The sequence below is a fragment of the Grammomys surdaster genome, unplaced genomic scaffold (assembly GCF_004785775.1).
Source record: "Grammomys surdaster isolate TR1022 unplaced genomic scaffold, NIH_TR_1.0 166, whole genome shotgun sequence".
Lineage (NCBI taxonomy): Eukaryota > Metazoa > Chordata > Mammalia > Rodentia > Muridae > Grammomys > Grammomys surdaster.
The window spans coordinates 12,398,846-12,426,736 of record NW_021604614.1 but is presented as its reverse complement, the minus strand read 5'-3'; the positions used below and the strand labels follow the sequence as shown (position 1 = coordinate 12,426,736).

Below are 27,891 nucleotides of genomic sequence, written 5' to 3'. Positions count from 1 at the left end.
TCTTCCTAATCGGACCTAATGCATCTCCTGGGGTAGGCACAGGGCTGCACCAGAGGATGGGGGAGCTTGAATTGGGCTGCTCTTGGGTCAAGTCCATTGTAGGGGCCTTGTGGTTCAGAAACACAGCTCAGCCCAGAGTGCAGGTCACAGGATGCATGGCTCAATCGGGGACAGCGGGCACATGAGATCAGAAACATAGCTTAGGAGGGCAGTAGGCACAGTTACCTGAGATCAGGCATTCCCAGATAAAGCAGTGGCAGGATCAATGAAGAGAAACGCAACAAACTGAAATTAATAATTCTCAATTTATTAAAAGAGTTCTACAGCTTTACAGCCCCAGTGCCAACTACGGCCTGGCAAGGTTGGCCTGCCTGGTGGCCCCTGTGCTGCATCCCCCTGGAGCTCCCACGTGGCTGCAGCCCATGACTGGGCAGAGGGCATTCCTGGTGGCAGCTGGTGGCAGAGGTATTGAGGTGGCACATACAGCTTTGTCTCTTTACAGAATACTTCCAGTAGGGTATAGAGTCCAAATCCATGAAGAGGAATATAGGACGACTTGGGGACAAAGGCTGATGGCCCTGCCAGCTGGTGGCCCAGCTGGGACAGGCTCTCTAATCAGCACTGCCTTGACCCTGTTACCTTGGGCTGCAGCCAGCTGGCAGGGTGAAGGTGGGGTTCTGAGTACTACCAATAGGAACGCAGCCCTCTTCTGGGAACAGGTGTGGGGGCTACCCCTCCCCAGCGGGGCCCTGGGAACTCTGCACATGTGACACCTGCAGATGAGATCCCAGAGAGGAAGGAGCTGCCGCCACCAATCCTGTGGGGTGGGCTTTCCCCAAACCCCTTCCATGCCTTGGCCAACACTTGCAGCACTGCCAGCTGCCTAAGATTATCCTGGTTGAAGGAGGATGGACCTTTCCTGACCTATCACAAAGTAATGAGGCCGGCCAGGCCCTGCCAAACTGGGCTCAATGGGGCAGCCATGGCTGACACACTGCAGGCATCTGAGTCCTGGCACCAAGTGAAGCTAAGGCACAGCATGGGCACTGATGGATGTGACCATGCACTGCTTGCCTGATAGGAAGCGGCACTCAATAAATCTGCATTTTTAACCAGCTCAAAACAGTATCTGTATTTTAAAAAAAGTTTCCCTGAATGGCCTTAAGAGTGTCAAAAAAAGTTTTCTTTCGAAATATAAAACAGGAAAATTACAAGTGTAGTAAAAACACTGAGTTTTTTTTTTTTTCTTCACAGAAACCGTCATGCGGTTTGAGGTGTGCGGGGAGGGTCGAGGCCTGAGCTGTGCAAAGTCCAGCTCACACCGGCCTCTGCACACAACAGCCAAGTGCAAACTCTGCCTGTGGCTTTGAACCATGAGAGCATCCAGCTTGGTGGGAGCGGGAGGTTACTGCGATGACCTGCCCTGCACAGACTCAATGAACAGCACAGCTGCCCAGCATGGCCTGGCTGTGGGCACACATTCCAGGCTGGCCAGTGTAGACCAGCCTTTACTAGCGCCACAGCAGCTGGTGGGCCAAGATTTGAGAACAGAACATATAATTAATCATGCTTATTAAATAAAGCTGCAACAGGAGGGCCACGATTCTAAATGGGGGGGGAGGGTATCTTTCCAAATGCACGAGTCCATCAAAACTAGACACTCAGAAATCACACCCAGCACACAGACCGAGGTGATACAGACTGGCCTGGCACAAACAGAGCTCCCTTGGTGCACAAAACCTGCTATTACTTACCACGGACCTACAGTTCTAAAATCAGATGGACACAGCGGCCCAGGGCACCCTAGTCCTTGGGCCAGACGCTGAGCCTCACGGCCTCTGCAGAGCTTGCTCGGCACGGCAGGCAGAGGGAGTCTTGCTGGAAGAGCAGGAACCCGAGCTCACTGGAGGATGAAGCCTGGCTGGTGTGGAGCCATCCGTGGAGGGGGTCTCTGGGGCAGGGCTGGTGGGTATGGTGACACCAGCTGTGCTGAGAATCCTTGCTGAGAGGGGAGGCCCACTCTGGGAGGCAGAGGCGGACATTGTAATCCTGGGTACGCAGAAGCCTGTCCTGAGCCCATGGCGGCAGTGAACGGGGTGGGTACGTGTCCTGCAGGCACCGGGGGTGGGGGTGGGGGGATGCGCCGAGGCACCACAGAAGGGAGCCCAGTGGCCTCCAGAGGGGGATAGGGAAGGGCAGGGGCAGGTGATGGCTCGGGCACCCTGGGTGGTGGTGGGGCCCCGGCCTGTGGGAGTCTCTGTCCCTTCAGCACCAGCTCCTGGAGCTTCTCCACCTTGACACGTCGCATGTGTGCCAGCTTCCGCTTGCTCTGGTAGACATCAATAAAGGCATCTAGAGGAAGCTCTCCATCTAGAAACTTCTCTGCCATGTTCTACAAGAGGTAGGAGAAACCAGGTTATAAGACAGCCCAACTGTTAGGAAGAAGGCTCCCTTCACAGTCCGGGCAGAGGGAAAGAGGCTCTCAGCGCCCTGTAGTACCCCTCCTGGGAACACTCCTTGGTGCCCATCTTCTGCCACAGGCTCAGAGCTGCTGACCTGTGTGCCTGGGTGATGCTGGCAGGAGCCATCACCTAGCAGAGCACAGGGAGACGAGATAGGTGGTCCCATTCTTGGCTCTACTCTGCAGAACCACAGCAGACAGATGGCAGCCTGGGCAAGGCCTTGCCTTATTTATGGCAACGCAGTCCTGACCTGCCAGTTCTCTCACTCCTGAGAGAGGGCCACTGCGTGGGCCCTGCCCTCTGGTTTCCACCTGGCTGCAACCCGACCAGTGACTCACCCTGGACAGAGTATGCAGCCGAGAACCCTACTGTGCCTATCAGGGCCCGCCAAGGCCTAACAGGTTAGTCAGACAAGCACAGCCTGACCTGGCAATGTGTAGCCAGGCCTGACTTGCTAAGGCATACAGATGACCCTGACTCATTTCCTCCCCTCACAAGGCTCCAGCCATGTATTCAGCCAACCACGTGTGGAAGCAGCGACTAGCTGCCTTGGTGACCACAGCAGATGCCTCAGACTCCAGCACCTAAGAGACTGGCATTAGTTCAGAGCAGCACGTACATCCACACCCAGGCCTGCACTGAACCGCTTGATCCCTGCCCAGCACGTTCCCTAGCCAGAGGCCAAGATGCCCACTTGCATCCAGACCCGTTGTGTCTTGGAAGTGCCACTGGTTGGCTGTGGAGTTGTGTGGCTCCCATGTCCTAGGGGACAAGGACTGAACAGGATGACCTAAGAGTACAGACATATGGACACCACTAAGACTGTCTAGCCTTACCTCAGTGTCTTCCTCAATCTTGGCCCCTTCTGCTTGAAGAAGTGCTAACAGAGTCTCCAACGAGGCATTGTTAGACTGTTTATCTGGAAAAGGCAAAACATACGACAGAATGAGGCTGCGCGTCCTACCGAATGCCTGCTAGTTAGACAATGTCCTTTCCAATGAGAACGGCAACAGGAATGCACTTTCCAGGAAGCTGAGAGGAAAGCTCTGAACACACCAGAGCAGCCAAAAGGGGCACACTGTAGGAGGAGAGCATCACCTGTCCACAGAGCTGGCTGCTTCCCATGTGTGACCCCAACACTGTAATCATACAGGCTTTCCCCAGTACTAAGGGCTGAACAGGGGCTTCACATGTGACGGCAGGAAGTCTGCCACTGAGTTCTATCAACAACTGCCCCGTTCTTATATTGTATACAATCTGACTGAATGGTCGGGTGGCCTGAACCCTGCAATCCACCTGCGGCTGGCTGCATGTGTAGGCTTGTCAACAGTCAATGGAGCATTTCCTACTTTGTCTCAACCACTTCCCCTTGTCACGTCCTACTTTTGAGTAATAACTTAATCTAGCACACACACCTGAAGCCTTAAGGTCGGTCTTAGATTCAAACAGCATGAGGGGCTAGAGGGAAGGCTCAGAAGACCGGGGTTCAGTTCCTAGCACCCACTCAAGGTAACAGACACTCACAGACGACCACGTAAGAACCAATCTTAAAGCAAATAAACAGACCACCATATGAATAAAACTCCGGTAATATCTCACAGGACAGGCCAGATAAGACACTCCTAGAGGCTCCATCCTGCCCACTCCCCCTTCATGGCTGGCCTTTACAGCATGGACGACACTGCCCTGCCTCTGCCTGCCAGCCTTTCACTCAGCATCTCCCTGCCGTGGTACAGATGGACCTGAGACTTCCTTCTTTTCAAAGCTGCCATTCCACCCCAGCCTGCACTCTGCGGATAAACACATAGATTATTCTTCAACTTAGCCATTGTTTAGAAAAAAAAAAAAAAAAAAAGCAATGTTTGTACTTATCTTCTCATAGACACAGTGTCTCCTTCCACTGGGTACATGCCCAGGTGTTCCTGAGTCACAGGACGTGCCCTGGGCATTAGATTAGAAGACCTGGCCAAGAAGCTCTTCCAAGGTGGTGGCCAGCACCAGCACTTGGTATTCAAATCTGTAATGTTTTTTCTTATGGTCTGGGTGGGTATCGACAACTGTACTGCCATTACAGGGACCAGGGGGACTGAGCAAATAAAATAGTAGCTATAAACCTCACAGAAGAAGGTGATTTGGGGGTTTTTGGGGTTTTTAATTTTTGAGGCAGGGCCTCTCTATAACTATGGCTGGCCTGGAATTCATTCCGTAGACCAGGCTAGACTAGAGTGAGTGCTGGGATTAAAGGTGTGTGCCACCTTTAATATGTGTGTGTTTCTGCACGTATGTGCTGGTGCCAGCAGGAGACACTAGATCTGGCCAGCTGTGGGCTGCTTATGTGGGGCTGAAAACAAACCTTGGGGTCTCCAGAGGAGCAGCAAGTACTCTTAACCCAAGCTGCCTCTCCAGGCCAGACAATGTGTCCTTTTTGGTCATTTCTTGAGATGGGGTCATTCTTGTAGCCCTGGTTGTCCTGCTTCTCTCTATGTAGATCAGGTTGGCCTCGAACTCACAAAGATCTACTTGCCTGTGCCTCCGGAGCGCTGAGCGCCACACAGCCAACTCCCACAAGGTTTCTTTTTCTTTTTAAAATAGGTTTTACTCTTATTTTATGTACACTGGTATTTTGGTTGCATTTATGTCTGCACAAGGGTGTCCAATCCTCTGAAACTGGAGTCACGGGCAATTGTGAGCTGCCAAGTGGGGGGCTGGGAACTGAATCTTGGTTCTCCAAAAGAACAGATGGTACCCTTAACCACTGAGCCATCTCTCTAGACCTGCATGTCTGTCTGTCTCTGTCTCTCTCTGCCCCAAGGCTTCTTAATTTAAATGTTCCATGAAAACCCTCAGCCATGAGGCGAGCCGCTTACACCTGAAATCCCAGTACTCAGAAGGCAGAGGCAGGAAGGTCATCTGCAGCTACAAAGTTCAAGCCCAACCAGTGCTGACATACACAGGACACCCCCACACACTCCACACACACTCCCACACACACTCCACACACTCACAGATATACCACACACACCATACACACACTCACACCCTCCACACATATACTACACAGCCACACAGACTACACATACCACACACATTCACCGCGTGCATGCACACACAGTCCTTCTGATGAAATGAGATGGTGACATTTCCAAAAGACGTTCTAGTGATAAGGCTCTTCCACCCTTCACTGAAGTGTCCGCTGACTACCCTGGTTCAAAGATTTCTTCTGTGCTACTGTGCAAGCAGGTGGAGTCCTGGATTTAGAAAGTGGTTTCTTCCCTAAACCAGCAGTGTGACTCATACACAAACTACTGCTTGTCACGGCAGTCACTATTGTGACCTGAAACCTTTTCATGTCATTTTCCTGGTAGGGCATCCCTTGAAGTATGTATGCTCACTTCCCCTCTTTTCAGTTAAGACACAGTTTCTCTGGATCCCCCTGGCTGCCCTGGACTCTGCAGCCCAGGCCGGCCTCGTCTTGAGAGATCCTCTGCATCCTGAGTGCGGGACTGAAGGCTTTCGACATCACTACTCAGCCTTCCTTCAACTCTCTCATCTCAAAGATCACTTGAAAAAAAGTTACCTAGTTTGGTCTTCTTTATCTGATAGGCCTCAAAGAGAACCTGCAGTTCCTGGTATTTTTGGGTCAGGCGAGCTTTCTGAGCATCCAGTTGAGGCTGGTACAAAAGGTTTCCCTCTGCCAGGCTCCGGTTGCTAGCCAGTGTCATCTCTTTGTTAAGCTGAACAGTCTGCGCCTGTAAGAAACACACAGGCTGGTGAGACCACAGTTGGTGTGTTAGTTCCCAGGCAAGTTCTGTGTGGGGGCGCCCAGAAGGCCACACCCTCCCTAGTCTCCCAGATGGCCTACATGCTGGGCAGACAAGCTAAGCAGAGACTCCTGCCCCTCCGCCTTCTTGTGAGAACTCTACCCATTCACAAAGGATGAGGCCTGATTCCCTCCCAGTGGTCACACACAGGGCTTGGGCTTCAGTGGATGCACTGTGACTTGAAGTCTGCACAGCTGCGGCTGTGCGGGCAAAGGTAAACATCTGTAAAGGCCCAGGGCTGGACTGCTCAGAGCAAGTTCTGCCGCTGCGGAGGAAATCACAGGCACTTTTGTCAGAGGGTGCTCAGTCGGCAGGATGCCAATGTGCTCTCCACAGTCAGCCACAGATCAAAAGAGCACAGCCGGCCCGAGAGTGAGTTATGTTTACAGTGACCCCAGCTCCATCTTTCTCACGCCCACTAGCAGTTCTCCTGCATCCTCCCCATCAGCAAAGCTGACCCAAAGGGAGAGAGGGGTTGACTGTACCAAACAACAGTTCCCCTCATCAACTCCAGGCTATCTGACAGGTATTGAAGACTGGCTGTGTGGACTTCTGAGAGGGAGGTCTGAGAAAGGGACAAAGCTCGGCCACGTGTGTTCAAAGAGAAAAACAAGAACATCTGCCTTCTAGTTCCTGATTTCCTCACTTGTGACAACTTTCTCTGCATGGCCTGCCCACCAGTACCTCGCTTTCTGTGGTTTAAGTCAACCCTCGCCCCAGGCGACAGACAGCACCTCTTCCAGAGGCTCTTCAGCCCTGCCCAGCCATTCATTTTCCCTTTAATATGTTTCTGCCTCCCCACCCAGGCTATTTTTGCTGTGACTTCCTTCCTCTCCATATTCTGTATATAGTCCTCTGCTACCCCGCCTCCCGCCATACCCTAGCCAGAAGTCCAGCATCCTCACACATGGGACACACGCAGCAGAGACCCAGAGTAAAAGAAACGCCCTTGAATATTGGGTACCTGATCGCACGGAGGCATTGGTTTAGCAGATGGAGGACCTCAGTCACAAAGACACTTAAACCCCAGCTCAACACTGTAAAACATGCACCAGACACATGCCCACATGGCTGGTGGCACAGAGACACTTTCATTTCTCACTGCTGCTGAAGCAAGCAGGGAGGACGGTTGAACTCTAAGGAGGGTTCCTGGGAGGCAGGTAGGGCCTGAGGCCCATCTGCTCCAGAGCTGCCCTGAGCTATTTGTGGGCTTTGTGGACCGACAGCCACGTGAGTCTTTCCTTCCATTGTTAAGCTGTTGAGAGGAAGACACAAAGCAACCTGTGCATATCCACTCTGGCAGGCCTAACGAAACTAAGCCTGGAAATACCATTTGCCCCTGAAGCTGTACCCGTGGGCATTCCTCCAGAGACACAAAATCTCCTGTACATACGTGCACATGCACCCCTGCACTTAAATTTCCCAGTAGATTGTTCAAAATAATCTAAATCTTGCAGCACCCCGCATGTACTTTCACCACGAGAACAGGCAGCCGTGACGAATCCACACCATAGAATACTGCTCAGCAACCAGAAGGGACAGCGTGACTCAGACACCAAACGACTCCACTAAAACCGCAGGGAATCACAGCGTGTGGAGAAAGCCAACCCTGAAGGGCCATACAACCGTATCCATGCCGTACAGTGATCTCAAGTATCAAGATGGAGAGAGAGGTTTGTGTGGGGCAGGGAGGGCCGTGAATAGACAAGCTCTAACTGGACGGACTCTGTTCTATACCCTGTTGGGATCAGGGTCCGCACCTTGGCTGCGAGTGTAATGTGGTAGAACTGTACCAGGTCCTATCACTGGGGCAGGAGAGGAGAGGACACAGGAGCTGGGTCTCATGTCTAACATCTGTTCTAATGCTTACGCCTAAACCAAACTTAGAAGCAAACTAACTGCTGAGGCCCTTTCCTCTCCTGATAGGCAGGGCCCGCAGGACGTGGCTCCTGCTCCGGGCCTGCTGCTCTGCACCCTTCTTCTGTTTGTTTCCAGACAGGTTCTCACTGTGTAGGCCAGGCTGGCCACAAACTCACAACCGTCCCGTCTCAACTTCCCAAGTACTGAGATGGACACACCGTGAAGCACCACATTCACGGCTGTAAACATCAGGGCTGGAACTGTAACTCTCTGTTCCTTCCGTCCCGTTGATGGACCGTTCCAGGTCTTCCAGGCCTGAGGTGGGCAGAGGGAACTCACAAGTACAGGCTCCAGGTGGAGCCGTGTCCTCTGCCCTCTCTGTAGGGCCGCTCTTGCCCTGTTCCCACTAGCTGACCTGGAGCTGGACCTGTTCTTCACACCCTTACTCTGAGGCCTCCTGACTGCCCTAGCTAAGCTCACAGCCACCTAACGCCATTGCTCTCCACTCTCAACAGTAAGAAATGTCTCTTCTTCCTCACCGTCTGTCGAGTCCCATCAAAATCCAAGCTATTAATCTGCCCCACCAATGCACACCTTCCCCCTTAGAAAACAAACCAAAAACCATCCAAGGCCGATTCTCAAGCAAAGAACAGGGCTGGGGCTCCAGGGCGCTTGTCAATCACGTGCAAGGCTCTGGGTTTCATCTCCACCATCAAACAACAATGCAAAGGGTAACAAAATATGTACCAAGAAAAAGGGAGCTGTTGTCAAGGAACAGAGCATTATGCTGCCAAGCTTTGTGCTCTCCCTGGGCTCTCGAAGAATGTCACTTGAGTCTAAGCCTATCTGAGGGCATGTGGGGTCACACTCTGTGGGTAGTTTCCAAAGCAGAGTGTCCCCAGATGTTCTTAGCAGAAGCAACACAGTAGCCTCGTGGTCCTGAGGTGGCGTGGGAAAGGTGACATTCGAGCACTGCCTCAGCATTGTTAAAGGCAGCTTCACAATAGTGGTTACCCATGAGCTACCCGTCAGAATACAGCGGCTACCCATGAGCTACCATCAGAATACAGCCGCTACCCATCAGAATGCTCCTTAAAGGGGGGTGCTGAAAAGCTCAGTGCCTGTGGGCTGGGGCACAGCTCAGTAGCAGAGCACCTCTCTAGCATGCATGAGGCTCTGGGTGGCCCCTCACCCAATCCAGACCAACTACATACTAGCCAACTGTCTGTAGGGGGCCCCAGGCAAGGACTTGTTTCCCAAACTCTCGGGGGATTCCAGCATGCAGCTAAACTGAGACACTCCACTTTGGTGTCTTTATAAAATGTAAATACAAAAATATCTTGTTCCCACAGGGCACAGTCAGGACCACTTGCCCAGCATAGCACAAAGTCCTGGAGGAAAACACAGGAAGCCTGTGCTAAGAACCAGGCAGTCATCTGATGGGATTCATAAAGCCAAAGCCACCCACCAATAAAAGAAACCAAACAAACTCCCAACGATGACAGCCGGGCTGTTAAACTGGTTATATTTTTTTATATACCCTTTGGGCCAGCAGATGGGTTTTTTTAAAGGAACAAATGACAAGAAGTCCTAAATGGCCACCCAGAGGACATCCTCAACCTCCAGGGGGTCAGTGGCAGCAAAGGCAAAGGTTGGGAATGCTGCGGGGTGACAGTTCTTAGCTTTTGTAACTTTGGCAGGGACAGGGGAAGCTCTGCAGGGCCACTGGCCCAGCAAAGGATCTGAGAACGCAGAGGGAAGTCCACTTTAGCAAACGTCAGGCTTGAAAGGAATCCAGGTTGTTCACATTCTCATCCCCAAGACAGGCGAGGAGGGCACATGTGAGAACTGAGGCCGCTGGGGGGCCAGACTCCTGGATCTTTTCCCACACTTTTTTTTTAAACCATAGAGCAATCTTTTCAGGAAATTATTTCTCTGTGGTGAAGAGCCATTTCTGTAAATGTTCTGGGTTTCACTTTAGCTTCCTTTTCCTCCTACGAAAGCTGAGTGGTGCATGACACTCTATCAGGCCCCATTTGCATGGCTATTTCTGCCCATAAGTCTAATGAAGGCTGACTAGGACATGTGCCCAGAGTCAGTTAGCACGGCCACCTGAACTGGTGAGATAGCTCACTTTCAAACTTTCTTCTTTGACCTAACACTTGATTTTTTTTTTTAATCACTTGATTCATTTCTGATGTTAGTATGAACAGAAAGCAAACACCCTGGGAAAAAGAAAATACTTCTCATTAAAGATGGGGGTCGGAGTAGGGACTGGAGAGGACCTGAGTTCAGATCCCCGGTGCCCATGTAAAAGGCAGGTGTAGTCACACAGGTGTAACCCCAGTACTGGGGGGTGAGAGGCAGGCAGACCCTGGAGCTCACTAGACTGCCAGGCCAGCTGAATTCAGAGAGACCTTGTCTCAAGGATAAGGCCGAGATGAAAAATGGAGGATACCCAGTGTTGACCTTCACCAGTGTGCACCCCACGCCCACCCCATCTGAAATGGGGCAGAAATGAGGAGACTTGTTCGACAATAAACCCAGCAAGGAAGAAAACAGATGTAAGCTTCCTCTGGCCATGTAACACTCACATGGGAGACTCCCGAGCCCTGCTGGCCAGGGCCAGGTCAAAGGCTTGGGTTTCCAGTGGACACCATCCAAACCAGCTACTTCTGCAACGTGAAATTCTGACCCAAGCTGGCCAGAGTCTGGCTCCCTTGTCTGTAATTATAAGCGTGTCTTCCTAAATGCAGGCAGGTCTGTCTTTTTCGTGGAAGACTACTACTCCTGGCAGTCCCCGACTCCTCTCCTCTTTACACAAGAGATGTTCCTGAACTATAGGAGCAAATTCGTTCTCCCCTATCCCCCCCCCCCCGTGTGTGTGTGTGTGTGTGTGTGTGTCTGTCTGTCTGTCTGTCTCTCACTCTCTCCTGTCTTTCCAGACAAGGTTTCTCTCTGTGTAGTCCTGGACCCCACGCTATAGACCAGGCTGGCCTTGAACTCAGAGATCCACCTGCCTCTGTCTCCCGAGTCCTGGGGTTAAAGGCCTGTGTCACCATGGCCCAGCTGGAAAGTCTTAACATTACTGGGAGCCTGTCACATGATGCAAATCCAGGGAGCACTTGGGATCCAGCTGAGTCACCTGAAGGTTACAACCTGGTTACCTCACCCTTCTCTGCAGGCCTAGCATATGCACAAGGTGAACAACCTTGCTATATTTAACAAGTAAATATGTTACTAGGCAATGAGCAGAAGCCCTATAGCTGGCGTTTGTGACACTTGCCACCAGATTTGTTCCCCACTGACCCGTCCACACCTCTACCTAGCTTGGCAATGGCTCTGAGCTGCCTTTATCTGAACAGCCACACCCCAAACTAGACCCTCCCTGCTCAGTGTTCTCTGCCACTTCTTGTACTGACATAAGCCCCAGTGTGGAGGAGTGTGGCCACAAGTAGAAGTGAAAGAGGGGCCACAGGCACGGCATGCCAGACTCCCAGCTCCTGGAATGTGATACATACATCCTGAGGCCACAGTACTGCCGTGAGCCGCCGCAGCAGCCACAGGGCACTCCCACAGCACTGGCATCTTCTGCCTTGAGTCCACCCTCGCTCCTGTTCTGTTCCTCGAAGCCAACCGACTGAACAATGCCCATGACTTCTCTTCCTCTTCTCATCCTGTGACTTAACAATGTGGACCAAAGATGGAAGAAGGTAAAGTGGGGTGCGCTTCCTCACAGGGGGTCTGAGCAAGTCAACTAGGCCCTGTCCCCCATGCTGTGCTCCCTCCCAAATCTGTCACCAGAAGGGAATCTCAGTGCCCCCTTCCCATCAGGGATCCCTCCATCCAGTGTGCATGTTTGCCCAGAAGTCTGCAGATAGCCTCCGCGGCTTTCCTAAGCAGTGAGACCATCTCTCACCCTGATGAGGACACTCGGTCCCTTCAGGGCAGGTGTGGTGCACCTTGTATGATCCCACCACTCCAGATACAGGCAGACAGCTTCGAGTTCAAGGCCAGCCAGAGCTACAGAGCTAGGCCCTGCCTCAGCGCAACAAAACTAAACAAAAGCACAGAACTGCAGTCTCTGCAGCACAGCACCACCGCGCCACTGTCTGTCTAGCGTCCCGGAGGGCAGAGTCTTTAACATAGTTTTGGCCAAATCACAGACTAATGCTTGTTACCACCCAGCAGGTGGTAACCGCCTGTCATCCTGGTTTGCGAGGCACTGAGCACAGCACTAAATAAAGGGAAAAGGAGAAGATCGTGAGTGACAACGGCTGGCAGGAGGAGACATGAGGTGACTCGGGGAACCCTCTGCAGCTACATTCAACCCTCCCCTCTGACAAAGCTCAATGCGCACGAGAAAGCTGAGTTTCAGACAGCCCTGAGGCCACTGTAATTAACCCATTCATTAAAAAAAGAAGACGGAGAAGCTTTATGAGGTCCCAGTCCTAGACAAGGAACTAAGCATGTAATGACTGTGGGGAGAGAAGCTGCCTCCCACGGATGGGTACCCTTACTGGTTGTCAGCCTTGAAACCTACACACATGAAACAGACATGTGCACATAGATATGTGTATGCAACAACCACCAAAGAACAAGAGCTATCGATTGGAGGAGGGGAGCACAGAAAGGACTGGAGGGAGGAGGGGAGCACAGAAAGGACTGGAGGGAGGAGGGGGAGCACAGAAAGGACTGGAAGGAGGAGGAGGAGCACAGAAAGGACTGGAGGGAGGAGGGGGAGCACAGAAAGGACTGGAGGGAGGAAGGGGAGGGGAAATGTGTAATTCTACCTTAATTAAAAGTGTTAAAAACCACAAGCAATTGTTCATCCTGGTCAGTCACAACTTGCTCTAACATAGTGACCGGTCACTCATTCATTAGTTCATTCCTTCGTTCATTCAAGAAACACACAGGAACCACACCCAAGAGCCCGACAATGACCTGGAAGCAGCCCAGACCTCAGTGTCTCATGGTCGAGATCATCTCTGTACATAAGGCTCTGCAGGTTGGGCGCTGCCCTAGTCCGGACAGTGCCATGCGGGGTCACTAGCAGTGTGGCCCACACACATACAGCACAGTGCCTGAGAGAATGTCTTAGAAGAGGAAAATCAAGCTCATATGATCATAAAGGTTTAGGAGTTACGGGGGCGATGGAACACTTCACTGTGGTCCCCATCTTCCCATCCCAGTATGTGCCAGCATCTGTTTGCCTGCTCTGCCCTGCTGCAGCAATGCTGAGGTTTTTCCTGAGTGTTCTTTCCGTGGCTCTGCTGAGGAACAAACGGACAACAGTTCACTACCTTCCACTTCCAACCGCCACCTAGAATTCATTCCCACTGTGTCTGGTTGTTGTTGTTTCCACAACGGAGCCGCACTAACCCTATCCCAGGATCTTGTCAACATTTTAAAACACCTTTTTCTTCACGTAAAGGGCTGGATATTGAACCAGAGCCTTGCTGTTGCTAGAGGCCATCTACAGAGTCACCTGGCAACCTTTACTTTTAAAGTATTTAAAGCAGCAGCATCCTATCATTCACTCTTACAAACTCGGTGGGCGGACTCTGTATCCTGACTACAGGGCCAGGGTCACTTTGAATTCAACGTTGTCTCTTCATCGACCATGTCTCCGAGTGTTGACTGAATCGCTAGAGCTTTCTGCCTTATTTGATCACAAGAAACACAAGTCGCACAGGAAGAGCATGGTATTGGCTTCACTCCCTTTCTTTAAAGACAACTTTTGAAACCAGGCATGGTGGCTCATACCTATGATCCCAGTACTCAGAGGCTGAGACAGGAGGATTGCTGTAAGTCTGAGGTCAGCCTGGGCTACAGTGAAGCTCCTTTTGTCTCAAAAGACAAGAAAACAAACAAACCAAATAGCCAAACAAAAACAACTCCTGGAAGAGGGAGTTAGCGTCTGCAGAGTATGACGCTCTCAAACTGTCCAATCAGTGAGGTCATCGTCCACTGACCACATCTTCATTTGACCTTTGCCACTTCAGATAAATTTAAAGCTCTCTGAAACACAACAATGAGGAGACAGACCTTAAGCTTTTGTTGCACTCTGCCATTCACAGCAAAGGGCTGAGACTGCGCTGGGACCCTGGGTACTGTCGGCTTGTAGACCATGCTATAAGGAAAGCGCTGGCCTGTGGTCCGCAGGGCACGGGCTCGGCAGGTTAGCTGCAACTTTTTACCCATTCATCTGAATGCAAGTCACCGCAGTCACAGGCTTTACACTGTGGGCTTCTTTTTAACAATGTATATTCTTGTGTCTACATGTGGGAATCTGTGTGAGTGCTAGCGTTGGAGCGAGAGTCACACACAGCTGAGCCAACCAAACTCGGGTCTTCTGTGCGAGTTGTATATGCCTTTAACTGCTGAGTCACCTCTCCAGCCTTGGCATATTATCATTTTAATATCGCATAGAGTGTGCCTCTGTGTGTGTGTGTGTGTGTGTGTGTGTGTGTGTACACGTACATGCTCATGAGTGAAGTCATAAGACAACTTATGGGAGGTGCGTCTCTCTTTCCATCATCAAACTCAGTGATTATAGGCTAGGAGACAGTCGCCTTTGCCCTCTGAGCCATCTTGCCGGCCCTGTGGTTATTAGAAAGCTCAAACACATCTCCCATTCAGAAAGAGTTAACCAATGGCAAAAGTCAGTTTCCAACTGACTTGGCGTTTTTTCAGGAGGCCTGTGGTCCAGACCAACAGTCCCCTCACTCCCCCAGAGGTCTGCTGCAGCAGTCTGAGGCTGTCCCCTTCAGTTCAGATCTCCCTTCCCTTTCCTGAGAAGAAGCACTGCAGTCAGACCGCTCAGCACCGTGACAGAGGGAAGGAAGACAGGATTGTCCAGAAATACCATGGAGGAGTTGCGGAACGTTATGAAACTGGCCTAAAATACAACTGTCCCGGGGGCTGTGTGAAACCATCTCCAAGACTACAGCCCACTCAGGAAGGAACTCACCAGCTGCTTATCAAAAGCTCCACCCACTTGGCTGAGAAACAAAGGTTTCCCGGGTGTGGTGGCGCATGCCTTTAGTCCCAGCACTAAGGAGGCAGAGGCAGTCCGATCTCTGTGAGTTCAAGGCTGGCCTGGCCTATAGAGTGAGTTTTGGTACAGTCAGACTATACAGGGAAATCCTGTCTCAACAAACAAATACACAAAAGGACCAGCAGTTTCCAGTCTTTTTTTTTTTTTTTTTTTTTAAAGAGTAAAGATACCTTCTTGCTGAGATGGAAGATAGCAGCTTTCTCAGAAAGGACCCGCAGTGGCCTCTAAACTCAGTTCCATGTATGGAGCTGGCCACGAGGCTAAGGACTGGGATGCCACTCATATGAAGATCAAGAGCTCACAGAAACACAAGTGGGGAGGCTTGAAGACAAGCCAACCAGTCCCAGAGAAGAAATGAAGTCAATTCTGGAACACAGTTTGCCACTTTCTTCGTGTTGGTAGGGATGACACACCAGGGCTTGTCATTTCCTAGAAGACTTACTTCCTAATATTCAGATAAAAATAATCAAGCTCTTGAAACTTGGAATTACTTACATGTGGTGTGAGGAGAAAGGAAGTGTGACCGGTCTGAGTGGCTCTGATAACTGATATCTGCTTTGAGAAGGGACCTGACTAGAGCCACTGGCCTTATGCTAACTGGGGACCCTGGGTGAGATAGGAAGGTAGGAGGATGGGAGGGCAGGATAGACCACCCACACAGCTCATGATGCTAATTGCCCTTGTCCCTCATCTCCTAAAAGTGGTGTGTGTGTGTGTGTGTGTGTGTGTATGTGTGTGTTCCCAATTTCCATTGCTAAGCCTGGGAATTCTGCACCACACATAATTGGAATCAGTTAACTGGGCAGACTGGTTAAAGCACCATCACACTCTACATGTTGGTTGTTTTGTTTTCTAGATAGCTCTCACTATGTAGTCCAGGCTGGCCACATACTCATAATCCTACCTCCAGCATGCACGGGCTAGCCATTTCAAAGGCTGGAATGTGCCCATTTTTTTCCCACTTAAGACAAAGGTCTTTCTTGCGTGTGTGCAGGTGCATGTGTGTATGTACAAGGGTGTGGAAGCCAAAGGACACAGTGAATTCTTCCGGTGCCATCCGCTTTACAGCCTTACTTTCAGGCCAGGTCTTTCACTGGCTGGCGTTTCTTCCTCCCTAGCACTGGGATTCAAGCGCACACGGCCCACTACATGGCAATCCTGTGGGAGTCTGGCTTTGTACACAAGTTTCTAGGGATGGAACTTTAAGCACCTTGCCCGGAGCTATCTCCTTAGCCGCTAGGGTCTTTTCATTAAAAAAAAGGTTCCATTTTCTTCATTTTAAAAAGACTTATTTATGTTGTATATGGGTATTTTATCTGCATGTGTACCACGTGCATCCCTAGTGCTCACAGAGACCATAAAAGGGCACTGGGTCCCCTGGGACTGGAGCTAGAGATGGTTGAAGTGTCACGTGGGTGCTGAAAACTGAACCCAGGTCCTCTGTGAGAGAAAGGAGTGCTGTTACCCGCAGCCACGCCCTATCTCTCCAGCCCCTCCACTTCATTTTTACGTGGTCCTATCCTTCCACTGAGTGAAGACTCAGCCACTGGGCAAGCACTGGGTGAGCACACCGCTCTGACTGGTTCTCAGGCTAGTCCACACCTTGCTCACCAGCGAGGATCTGGGTCTTTGCTAGTGAAATACTTTGTATTAGCACTTTCTAAAAGGACATAGTTTGGCCTTCACAGAAGCAGCCCTCTTCCTTCCACTCACAGTTCACCAGCTGGAGAGTATTGCATAATTTCTAAGCAAATAAACCCGGAGCGAAGATGTCTGAAAGCAAACACACTCAGAAAGGCCGGGCTCACTGTGGGGGAGGGGGTATGGGGGGGAATCACACTCTGGTCATTTTGTTTATTTTGAGACAGGATTTCTCTGTGTAGCCCTGGCTGTCCTGGAATTCACTCGAATCAGGCTGGCCTTGAGCTCACGGAGATCTGCCTAAGCCTGCCTCTTAAAGCCCAGAATTAATTAATTAATTAATTAATGAGGTGTCACTGCACTCACTGCTGGTCTCAAACTTCTGAGCTCAACTGATGTCCCTGCGACAGCCTCCTAGGTCACTGGGATGCTAGGCACATGTTACCATGTCTACCTTAGTCCCTTTGAAAACCTTTTAATGTTTGCCAGTATGTGAGTGCATGTGTACATGCATGTGAGTGCATATGTGTCAGTGTGTGCATGTGTGTACATGCATGCATGTGAGTGCATGTGTGTGAGTGCATGTGAGTGCATGTGAGTGCATGTATGTGAGTACATGCGTGTGACTGCTTATGTGAGTGGTGTACACGAGTGCATGTGTGTGCACGTGTGTGAGTGCATGCATGTGAGTGCATGTGTGTATGTGCTCGCACAAACAGAAATGCAAATGGATGAGGCTATCACATTGGCACAAGACATGCCATAATGGACATGCAGCGCTAGGACACACACGTGGTCCGAGGAAAACATGGGATTCCGTTCTCTTTTTCTACCATGTGGGTTCTGGGGCTCAAATTCAGGTTGTCAACTGCCGTTACCCACTGAGCAATCTCACTGCCTCTCAGTCACCTCTGCCGACGGCAAAGGCAGAGAGATGTAGAATCACGGGAACACTTAGTCCAATGGGAAGAGCTCAGTCTTCTGCAGTAATTTAAGACTGAAGACCCTCTACCTTTGTCCACACGCCCCCCAAAATTCAGCTCACTAAAGAAAATTTCTAAACCCCAACTTTTAAGTTTATTCTTCTCTTTTGTGGGGGACAGATCTCCCATGTTGCCAAGTGGTCTTAAACTCGTGGGCTCCAGTGACCCTCCTATCTCAGCCTCTCAGCAGTGAGACTGTGAGGGAAGGCCACCATATGCCCCTGGATCTGGGTTTTCTTAGTGCTTTCTGTTTGAGGCCAAACACCAAAGCAGCCGAGGTTTCTAGGGTTTTTCCTCTTACCCACAACTTCAAGAGGTTCATGTGGGGGCGTCTTTCAGATTGGTCTCTATAAAGTACAAATGGAAACCGGCCCATTCTGGTGGCCCTGGGTCGTGTGTCTTCTGATGCCTCCCTCTTATCTTCATTAGGCATCTTGACATGACCTTTCTAACCCTGACTCTGGCTTCAGTTTAACAGACTTTCATGACTTTCATTACTTACTCTCACTTCGGTATAGAGGAGAAAAGTCCTAGTCTAATTGGAGAATTTTTTTTTCTTCTTGTAGGTAGTTAGAAAAAAAGGAGCAAATGAGAAACTATTACTCTCTAGAGTATTTTACTGAAGTTTCTTAACCAAAACCTAGCCATCTCATGTGGGAACCAGATGCCTAAGCCATCCTGATTCCTGATTCTCCATCACAAAATACCAGAGTTAATCAGCTTATAAAGAGGCACTTTGTTTTGGCTCACAGTTGCCTGTTTCTAGTCCCTAACAGGGCTCACCCATCACCTCGGGCCTCTGGTGGGAGGACCAGACAGCAGAGGCAGGGAGCAAGGTAGTGGGGAGGTAGAGGACACACACACAAAAACAGTATTAGCAAGACCAGGGTTCCACAAGTGCTTTTGGTTCCCACCCTCAATGACTGAAAGACAGGTCTCTCTGCATAAGTCCATCCCTAACCCACCTGGAGGGGAAAAAGGCACTAAACGTCATTTAACAGAATTTATGATGGGGAGGGGATTACCTGAGTACTCAGAATACATAAATTAGGACAAAGACCCAGATAAGATGTCAAGCAGCCACTGAAAATCATGCTGTGGGAACCAGTGGCGTGGCCAGCAAACCCTGCCAATCGGAACTCTAATCCTGGGACCCACAGGTTGAAAAGAGAGACCGACTCCTGGGGTGCTTTCTGATCTGTTTGTTTGTTTGTTTGTTTAAGAGTTTGAGATGCTGGATCAGAAACAACAAATACAGGCTACCCACTTCCTGAAACCGAGTCCATAAAACTCACAAGGCCTTCCACCATGCCCCAGAACTCATTCCGGATACCCAATAACTACAGTGCTCCCACTGATAACCCCAGGACTCCTGGGCAGTAGCAGCAGATGGCATCTATCCCACAGGAGCCCCAGGGCCCCAGGCATCTACTATGATCTAGAAAATCAGAATGCTGCACCCAGGTGCACAGCCTTCAGAACTTCACCTCCACCCTCCCAACCCCTCAATCCTCCCTTCCCCCACCCCACCTCCCAACCTGCCGAGACTGCCCCTCAGTCTCCCCACCCTGCCAGGAAGAAAACAGCCCCTCCCCACACCATTAACCATCATTTCCCCAACTCTATTTGCTGGGAGCTGTGTAATGATCATCGAATTAAAATTCCAGGAATTAATGCCTGAAGGAGATGCCTGTCAGCTCAAATGGCCTCACATTGCTGTGTTAGGACGGAGAGGCCCTTTCTGTTCACCATCTTATTACTACCGGATACCACATTGGCTTATACAGGCTATCTTAGTTAATCCTTGGGATAACTGCATAAGATGCTTTTTTCTCTTTTTCCCTTCCCCGGCTGGCAGCAATCTCCCTGTCCAGCTGAGGATGGCCCTGAATGCCTGATCCTCCTGCTAGGACCACAGCGAGCCTCCATACATTGGGTATCCCGTGCTGGGGATTAAATGAACGCCATCTGAACTACAGCTGCTTTTCTTTTATTAAATAAAAAGTCTCAACTATGTCACCCTGTCTAGCCTTGACTCATGCGCCGACCTGAGCTTCCACAGCTAAGCTAACATGTAAACAGCACAGCATCTGTTTTAGGATGCTACTGTTGATAATACCGTGTTGACAGCGAGCAAGCTAGTATTTGGGAAGCTTGCTCCAAAGTTCCCTTGCATCCCAAATTTTGTCTCAGTCTCCCCACTTCTTCCCACATGATACCATGTAATCTTAGTACTTCAGAGGCTGAGGCAGGACAGCACCAGTTTGAGGCTAGCCTGAGCTACACAGCAAGATGCTATCATTCTCCTGCCATCACCAAAAATCAAATACATACATATACACATGATTGACTTCTCATTTTTTTGTAGTTTTAAAACTCACACTGCCTTTTTTTCTCCTCCAGTCATTTTCTTGCTGAACACACACACACACACACTAATTAGCTTTCCACTATATCCCTCTATAACGTGCAACTGACAGACACACACGACCAGTTCACTATTATTCCATCTGGGCAGAGCAAATCCCACTGGCTCTGCTGGAGCCCAGCCTCCAGCCCCGAAGCCCACTACAGTGGCTGTTCAAGGTTCAATCTCATTTTTCAGCCTCCTAACTGATCTTCACATTTCCTCATCTTACCCCCCCTCTAACTCAGCCCCCACACTTCCACACGCACGGCAGAATCATGTACATAATGTCAAGGGCAGCCAGCCGCAATACTCCCTGGCTTAAATCCTGTAGTGACTCTCCAGAGGCTCAGGCCAAGCTCCTTACTCTGGCGGCCTGTAAGGCCATCTGGTGCCGCCTGCCCCTCTAGCATCAGCCTAGCACTGGCCCCTTAAGCCATGGAAGTGTAACACTGCACCTGCCCTGGGGAAGTCTTTGTCCCTGCTGTCCATCCTAGGCCCTAGAGCCCACTCCCTCATTACCTGAATTAATTCTGCCTCTGCATCCCAGCTGAGTCACTGGCTCCTCCAGAAAACACTCTGTGACCTTCCCCCATGCCCCAAAGGCTTCCTGGGTCTCCCCTGACTAAGTTCCAGTACTTAGAACCTGTCTTGTGGACTTAGCTGTGTATACCAGGATGATCCTAAAAGAGAAAAACCTGGGGCTGAGGGTCCAGTTTGGTGGTGGAAAGGCCATCTCACAATCGGAAGGCGCTGGGTTCTCTGCCCAGCCCCACAAAAAAGAAAAGGGAAGAAAGAAAAAGAAAACTGTGGCTTTTCTAGTTTCACATCTCCAGACAGAACAGGTTCTCCACAAGGGTTGAGTAATGAATAAACCTTCTCGAACTCAGTTATGTGCACATGAAAAAACCAGCTGTCTGTAGGCAAACATTAATTAGCAGCCACTGTGTCCCTCCACCATGCTGGGCACTGGGCTACAGACACGAACAAAACTTCAAGAGGCCATTCACTAACCCTTGGAGATAACAAAAGCGTTGACTTAAAAGATGTGGCCAGCCAGATGGCTTAGCATGTAAACATGATGTCAATCTGACTTTAATTGCTGGGGACTGCATGGTGGACAGACCCAACCCTCACTAGCTGTCCTGACTTCCACATAGGCACACACATAAATGAAATGTACAATTAGAGGGGGGGGTGGAATATCAGGGGTTGTGGTATACGGCTTTGGTGTCAGCACTTAGGAGGCAGGGGCATGAATGTGAGTTTGAGGCCAGCCTGGTCTATATTGCAAGCTCCGGGTCAACTGAGTTTGCTAAGTAAGAGTTAGTCATGTATCTTAACACGTCACACCTCAAATTCCATTCTTCCTGAAGAAATCCTACAAGGAGCTTTGCTTCTGCCCCTGTCCTGCTGCTAAGGAGAGTTCTTCCAAGTGACGGCCAGGAAGGAAACAGCCAAATACAACTCTAGTCTCAGCACGCTCTTGGCGCCAGTGGCTGCCTGGTCAACTGTCACCGAGTCTTTGCCGATAACCTTGTACTATGTGCCCGGCATAAATCCCCATGGCAACATCCACCCCAAATACTGCAGTAAGGGCCTCATGAACAACACAGCTGGCCTTCCTTAGCTCAGGGTCACAGCCACTGCAGATCAGGTGCAAACAGTCACTCCAGGTTCCGCTTCAGGCTGGTTCTGACAGAAGCAAAGTGAGGGGACATCAAAATGGGGTCATTCAATTCCCAGAATTTCTTCCAGTTATTTGATGGCACCTCCTTGCTTCTGAGGACACATGAATTACCTTGTGATCATGCAAACCTTATATAGTCCCTTTGATTTCTAAGCACTGGGGAAAGTTGGCTGAAGTCACAGTCTCATGCAGATAGTTCTGGAGGTGCTCCAGAGCCGCACACACTCGCTCCTGTCCTGAATGTTCCCTGCTGAAGCCCCATATTCCAACAGGGTCTCATTTCTCCCTTCCCACCTACAGGCACTCCTCTTCTGCGCTCAATCCTGGTCACTCTCCACCCACCGAGGCCAGGCCACCGTTCACAGCAGCACAGATGGAGATGGCCTTTTTGTCAGGCACATGCTGGTCCCATGTGACAAAATGAAGCCATGGGGCCACAGGGAAGTGAACAGATTATAAAATGGCTATCAAATGCCACAGATGACACAAATGGAGAGGCTAAGGGACACGGAACAGGTCTGTGACTGAGGGAGCTAGAGAAGTCCAGCTTATGCTTTGGTGATGGAAGGGGCAGCGAGACTGGCCAGGCCCACACCCTAGTCTCTTACATTTTTTAAAGACTGTCTCTTACAACTGAGCCCAGTCTGGTCTCAAATTTGTGACAATCCAGCTGCTTCAATCTATCAGCCCAGAAAAGCTGGGGGGGGGGGGTAGCCTTTAGGGATCACTCCCCCCCCTCCGGGTTGCATAAAACCCTAAAAAGGCAGGCACCACCACTCTCCCTAAAGGCTGAGAAAACTGAAGGGCACAGTAAAAGGCAGTCACCCAGTCATGTGACTCTTACCTATCATCTTCCCATAAAACTGTAATGTTTACTATTTAAAAAAGGAAAACCCAAGTGTGACAGCTCGCACCTTTAATCCTAGCACTCAGGAGGCAGAGGCAGGAGGAGCTCTGAGTTTAAGGCCAGCCTGGTTTATATATAGTCAGTTCCAGGACAGCCAGGGTTACGGAGTGAGATCCCACTGCCTGAACTCAGCAAGTTCAAATTCTTGCCTTCTAAAAACCCAAGTCCCACCAGCACTGATTCAGCCTGTGTGTTCCGAAGGAGTCCCGGGTTAGCGTTCCATTTCAATGAGCCCTTATGACTGGGGCAGTGGCTGCTGTCACACACAAGTCACAGCCCAACAGGCCTCAAGAAAGCAGCTCCTCCCAGGCCAGAGTTCTTTACTTTCCACAAAACACTCTGTCTCTTCAGAAAGTGCTGGCACTTTCATTCCCACAGAAACAAAGCTGTGGAATCTGAGTCCTCTGAGACCGTTAGGCGAAGACCAGGCAGCATTTCCATAGAAGACACACAAGGGGAAATGAACCAAGAGGCCCGGTGGACTTGCCTAATCCCCCAAGCAACCGTTCCTTTTATAGGAGTGCCTTGCCAGTCAGTGGGGTTCATGTGGACAGATAAAGGCGCATTCCACTGCCGTGTAAAAATAAAGTAAGAAAGAAGGCCAGTAAGTTGGTTTAAGTCAGTGGTTCTCAACCCTCCTAATGCTGCAACCATTTTACACAGAATTCCCCATGCTGTAGTGACCTCCGACTATGAAGTTATTCTCACTGCTACTTCCTAAGTGTAGTTTTGCTACTGGTTATGGATTTGATGTAAATAACTATGTTTCCAATGGTCTGACATGAATGAAGCCTGTGGAAGGGTTGTTCCACCTCCAAAGGAGTGGAGAGCCACGGTTTGAAAACTGCTGGTTTAGGTGGTAAAGGCCCTTTGTTGCACAAGCCCTGAGTTCAATCCCTCCGACCCACAGAGGAAGGAAAGAACCTTCTGTCCCACAGCGGAAGGAAAGAACCTCCTCCTCAAACTTGTTCTCGGATCCCCACTCGAGCATCAACACCCATGTGTACACAAAACAAAATCAGCCAGCCGTGATGGCACAGGCAGGCCTTTAATCCTAGCACATGGGAGGCAGAGGCAGAGGCAGGTAGATCTACCTAGGCCTGCCTGGTCTACAGAATGAGTTCCAGGGCAGCCAGAGCTATGCAGGGAGACCCTGTCTCAACCCCCCTGTCATCTTCCCATCCCTGTCCCTACCTCCCCACCCACACACACAATTCCCCCACCCACCCACCCCCCAAAAAAGAGGCCCACTAATGCTGTCTGTGTTTAAGGAGCAGAAAATCGGACAGGAGACAGGAAAAGAGAAAACACACAGGGCCGAGAGCACCTTCATCACATTAAAGCCTGGAGCTGTGCTAAACCTTACACTCTGCAATTAAAATAGCGAAAACAATGGCCACGGCAGTTAAGCCTAACTGTGAATGTCTTCAACAAACCACACTAGACAGCAGCCACAAAATATCCCCTTGGGCTCACCCTACAATTTAAAACACTTCCTCCTGCCAGTTTTGAGAGAGAGAGAGAGAGAGAGAGAGAGAGAGAGAGAGAGAGAGAGAGACAGAAGAGGGAAGAGCCTTAGCCCCATTCCACTCCCCAATGCTTCCTCCACTGAACCACTGAGTCACATGACCCCTCTGACTGTAGGAAGAGAAAATGTTTGAAGCTGGTGGCAAGTCAACATTTACTTTAAAATTTTAAAAAATGAGACCCTATTCATCTGTTAGGGTGACACCAGATAGTCTTTCTTTTTCCTTAAAGATTTCTTTACTTATGAATACGAGTGGTCTATTTGCACGTACGCCTGTGTGACAGAAGAGGGCATAGGCCCACTGTAGATGGTTGTGGGCCACCATGTGGTTGCTGGGAATTAGACTCAGGACCTCTGGAAAAGCAGCCAGGGCTCTTAACCATTGAGCCATCTCTCCAGCCCATCAGTTATACACATGGGTGCACACAAGGCAACGTGCATACCAGAGCATGCAGGCCAGAGGAAAACCTCATGCCTTCCACCTCAGGCGTGCCTTGCCTCCCCAGGTCCAGTCCACCTTGTTTTCTGAGACAGGATCTCTCTGCAGCTCCAGCACTAGGCTAGATTGGCAGGTCTTAGGGTGGGAGCCTCCTGTCTCCCGGTCCTGGAGGAGACAAATGAATGACAATTGTGTGTCACCATTCCTGGCTTTTTCTGTGGGCTCTGGGGATTGAACTCGGGTCTTCCCACTTCCACAGGAGGCACCTTGCCCGCAGAGCCACCGATCCAGCCCACCTCCGACACTGACTCTTTATTGAACACTGAGCGCTAACCATGAGCTGTGTTTGGCGTTTAAAAGTCACCATCTCACCTGACCCTTATCAACCCTATGAAACGTCATATACCGCCCTTCCCAAGAGCTGTTTAGAGAGGTGCAGTCATCTACCTACAGTCAGCCAAGTCCACTCCACAGTCTACCATTCCAAAGCCCAAAAGCTCCTTGACACTTTCACATAATACTCCATTTGGTCAGGAGTGGATGGTTCAGGATGGTTCAAAGAATCTTCTCTTCTCTCTGGAAACCATCCCAAAATAAACAAATGTGTGACACGGCCAGGGGAGGGAAACTTTCACAACCAAAAAAATAAAATTAAAACCGCTGTCGGAGTTCCACCCATTCCTTTGGAAAACACCGCCCATAACTAGGGCAACGGGTGTGCAAACCAGGTGCTTTGGTTTTCCAGTTGCTTCCCTGTTTTAAGAGCTCGATGTAGCCAGGCAGTGGTGGCTCATGCCTTTAATCCCAGCACTTGGGAGGGAGAGGCAGGCGGATTTCTGAGTTCGAGACCAGCCTGGTCTACAGAATGAGTTCCAGGACAGCCAGGACTACACAGAGAAACTCTGTCTCGAAAAACCGAAAGAAAAAAAAAAAGAGCTCGATGCACTCAAACTGCTGCTGAGTAACTTCAGTAACACTATGTGGTCTCCTCAGGTGCGGTCAGTCCTCAATATTTCCATCCCACACTGTGGTAGAAAGGATACTTTGACTCAAAAATACTCAATTGAATCAAAAGTCCCTTCTCTTCCTCTCACAATCTCCAGTTATACGCCAGGCAAGGAAGCACGCCCTGTAATCTCAGCACTCGGGAGGCAGAACCAGGTGGATCTCTGTGAGTTTGAAGCCAGCCTGGTCTACAAACTGAGTTCCAGGTCAGCCAGGGCTACGCAGAGAAATCCTGTCTCATAAACAAAACAACAAACCGATCTCTAGGTTTCTAGGGGGAGGACAGTGAGGTTGGAGTCATAGACTATTTGACTCACTCCCCACCGATCCCTCCGCTAAGTATGACTTTATGTTATTAAATGTTCCGCTTACAGAATCCCAGTAGCTGTTCTCACTGAAACAGAATAGTCACATACAGCAAAGTGGCAGCTTGCAGGCAGGGTCACATGCTGAGAAGCATACCCATCATTTTATTACTAAGCTAAAAAGACACTCTGCACACAGCCAACAAAACGTCTCTCAGAAACTGCAGCGAAGCCAAGCAAGGATTGTCGTTTGTTGTACAGGCACGGAATTCTCATTCAGTCAAGAAAGATGGATTTTTTTTTTTTTTTGGTCTCTTATTATTCTCTGAAAACGGACAGTGCCACATGGAGACCACAAACTGGGTAAGCTGCATCGCAGGGCAATGTTCTATGTGCCAAGCGGCAAAGCCTGTGGATACAAGGGGTGTATTAATGGAAACACTGATACCATCTTACTACAGTGGCCTCTCTGTAACGGCAGACAATGATCTGTTGAGGGTTTTCCAGGGATTCTGAATGTACAACCTTCTTACAAGCCCCCTTGGAAGGGGGCTGGCTGGGTGCTGAACAATTTCCCTTCGGAAAGCAAGCCAAAAAAAGGTCCACTATACCAGCTTCTGGCAGGAGGCAAAACTAAGCCCTGCGGGGCTTTAGGGGAGCGGAGACTTCCCAGACAAAGGAGGTAGTGGGCCACAGAGAGCTGGATCAGACACCTCCAGACCCATAGCATCAGCTTCTGGACCAGGTGGGAGAGAAGCAAAAGAGGAAGTCCTCAGGGTAGATCCGCGCAAGGGTGAACTCAGTCACTCCTCAAAGCAAACCACAGGCGAGGTGTGGAGGAAGATAACCAGAAACATGGGCGGGCACATGCCTTCCAGAGGCTGGGCCGGCTTTGAGAAGGGGGGTCAGCAGTCAGCTCCCAGCGCCTTTTTACTCTGTTGCCAGAAGCAATTTCAGGAGCCCAAAGAGGTGGGCAGACAGCCGTGGGGCAGAGCCAGGCATGCTAGAATGCCCTCAATCCTTTCTTTACATGAAGGCCGGAATGCCTGGGGAAAGGGATCCTCTTGCTACTCACAACCGTTCACAGAACAACCAAAGGAAGGAACTCTTGAGCTAACTCTCCTAAAGCCGCCAGCCACTGGGCCCCTTCCCACCTTACCCTGGTTGTCTGTGGCCTGGAGCCTCTGAACTTCGAGGACCCCTCTCAGAATCCCATCCTAGACTCACCTTACAGATCTCTGCTCCCCACAAGCCCATCTTTGAACGGTCCGTCAACTCGAACTAGTTCCCAGATCCGATCCGCTTTTACTGGCTTCAGTGCTCCTACGACTTTCCAACCTCTCCTTTCAAGACCTCCTCAAATCCATGCCTAATCTACCTGCTTTGGTCCCCTAGAGTCCTTGGGAGACTCAACGGCAGTCACCGCCAACCCTACCAAGGCAATCTCAGCGCCTTCACTCTCTCTCCCGGCCCCAGCCCCGGCCCCAGCGAACCCAAGTCTCGGTTCTAGGCTCTGATCCCCGACTCAAACCGGCCTGGGGCCCTCAATGCCCCCGATTCTCGCGTCAGGGCACCACTCTGGCTGCCAGCGCGCCGACCCAGCACCCCCTTTCCCCCGGTCCCAAGACGCTCACCTCCTCCATCCCCCGCACCATGTCGCCGAGCTGCGCGTCGTCCTCCAGCAGCTCGTGCAGCTGCATCAGCGACAGCCCCGCGAAGCGCGCCTCGCTCACCGCGCCCGCCATCCCGCCACTCGGCCGCCGCCGCCGCGACTCGGGCCGCC

The 27,891-nt window shown here is 50.6% G+C and overlaps 1 protein-coding gene across 1 annotated transcript; it reads right to left on the bottom strand.

Annotated features, from left to right (window-relative positions):
* Positions 1 to 286: 286 nt before the first annotated feature.
* On the bottom strand, positions 287 to 27,891 carry Vps37b (VPS37B subunit of ESCRT-I). Its single transcript, XM_028766156.1, has 4 exons — positions 27,743 to 27,891; positions 6,040 to 6,211; positions 3,299 to 3,381; positions 287 to 2,392 (listed from the first exon to the last, which is right to left on the bottom strand). The coding sequence occupies exons 1-4, from the start codon at positions 27,851 to 27,853 to the stop codon at positions 1,901 to 1,903; spliced, it is 858 nt and encodes a 285-aa protein (XP_028621989.1). The 5' UTR covers positions 27,854 to 27,891; the 3' UTR covers positions 287 to 1,900.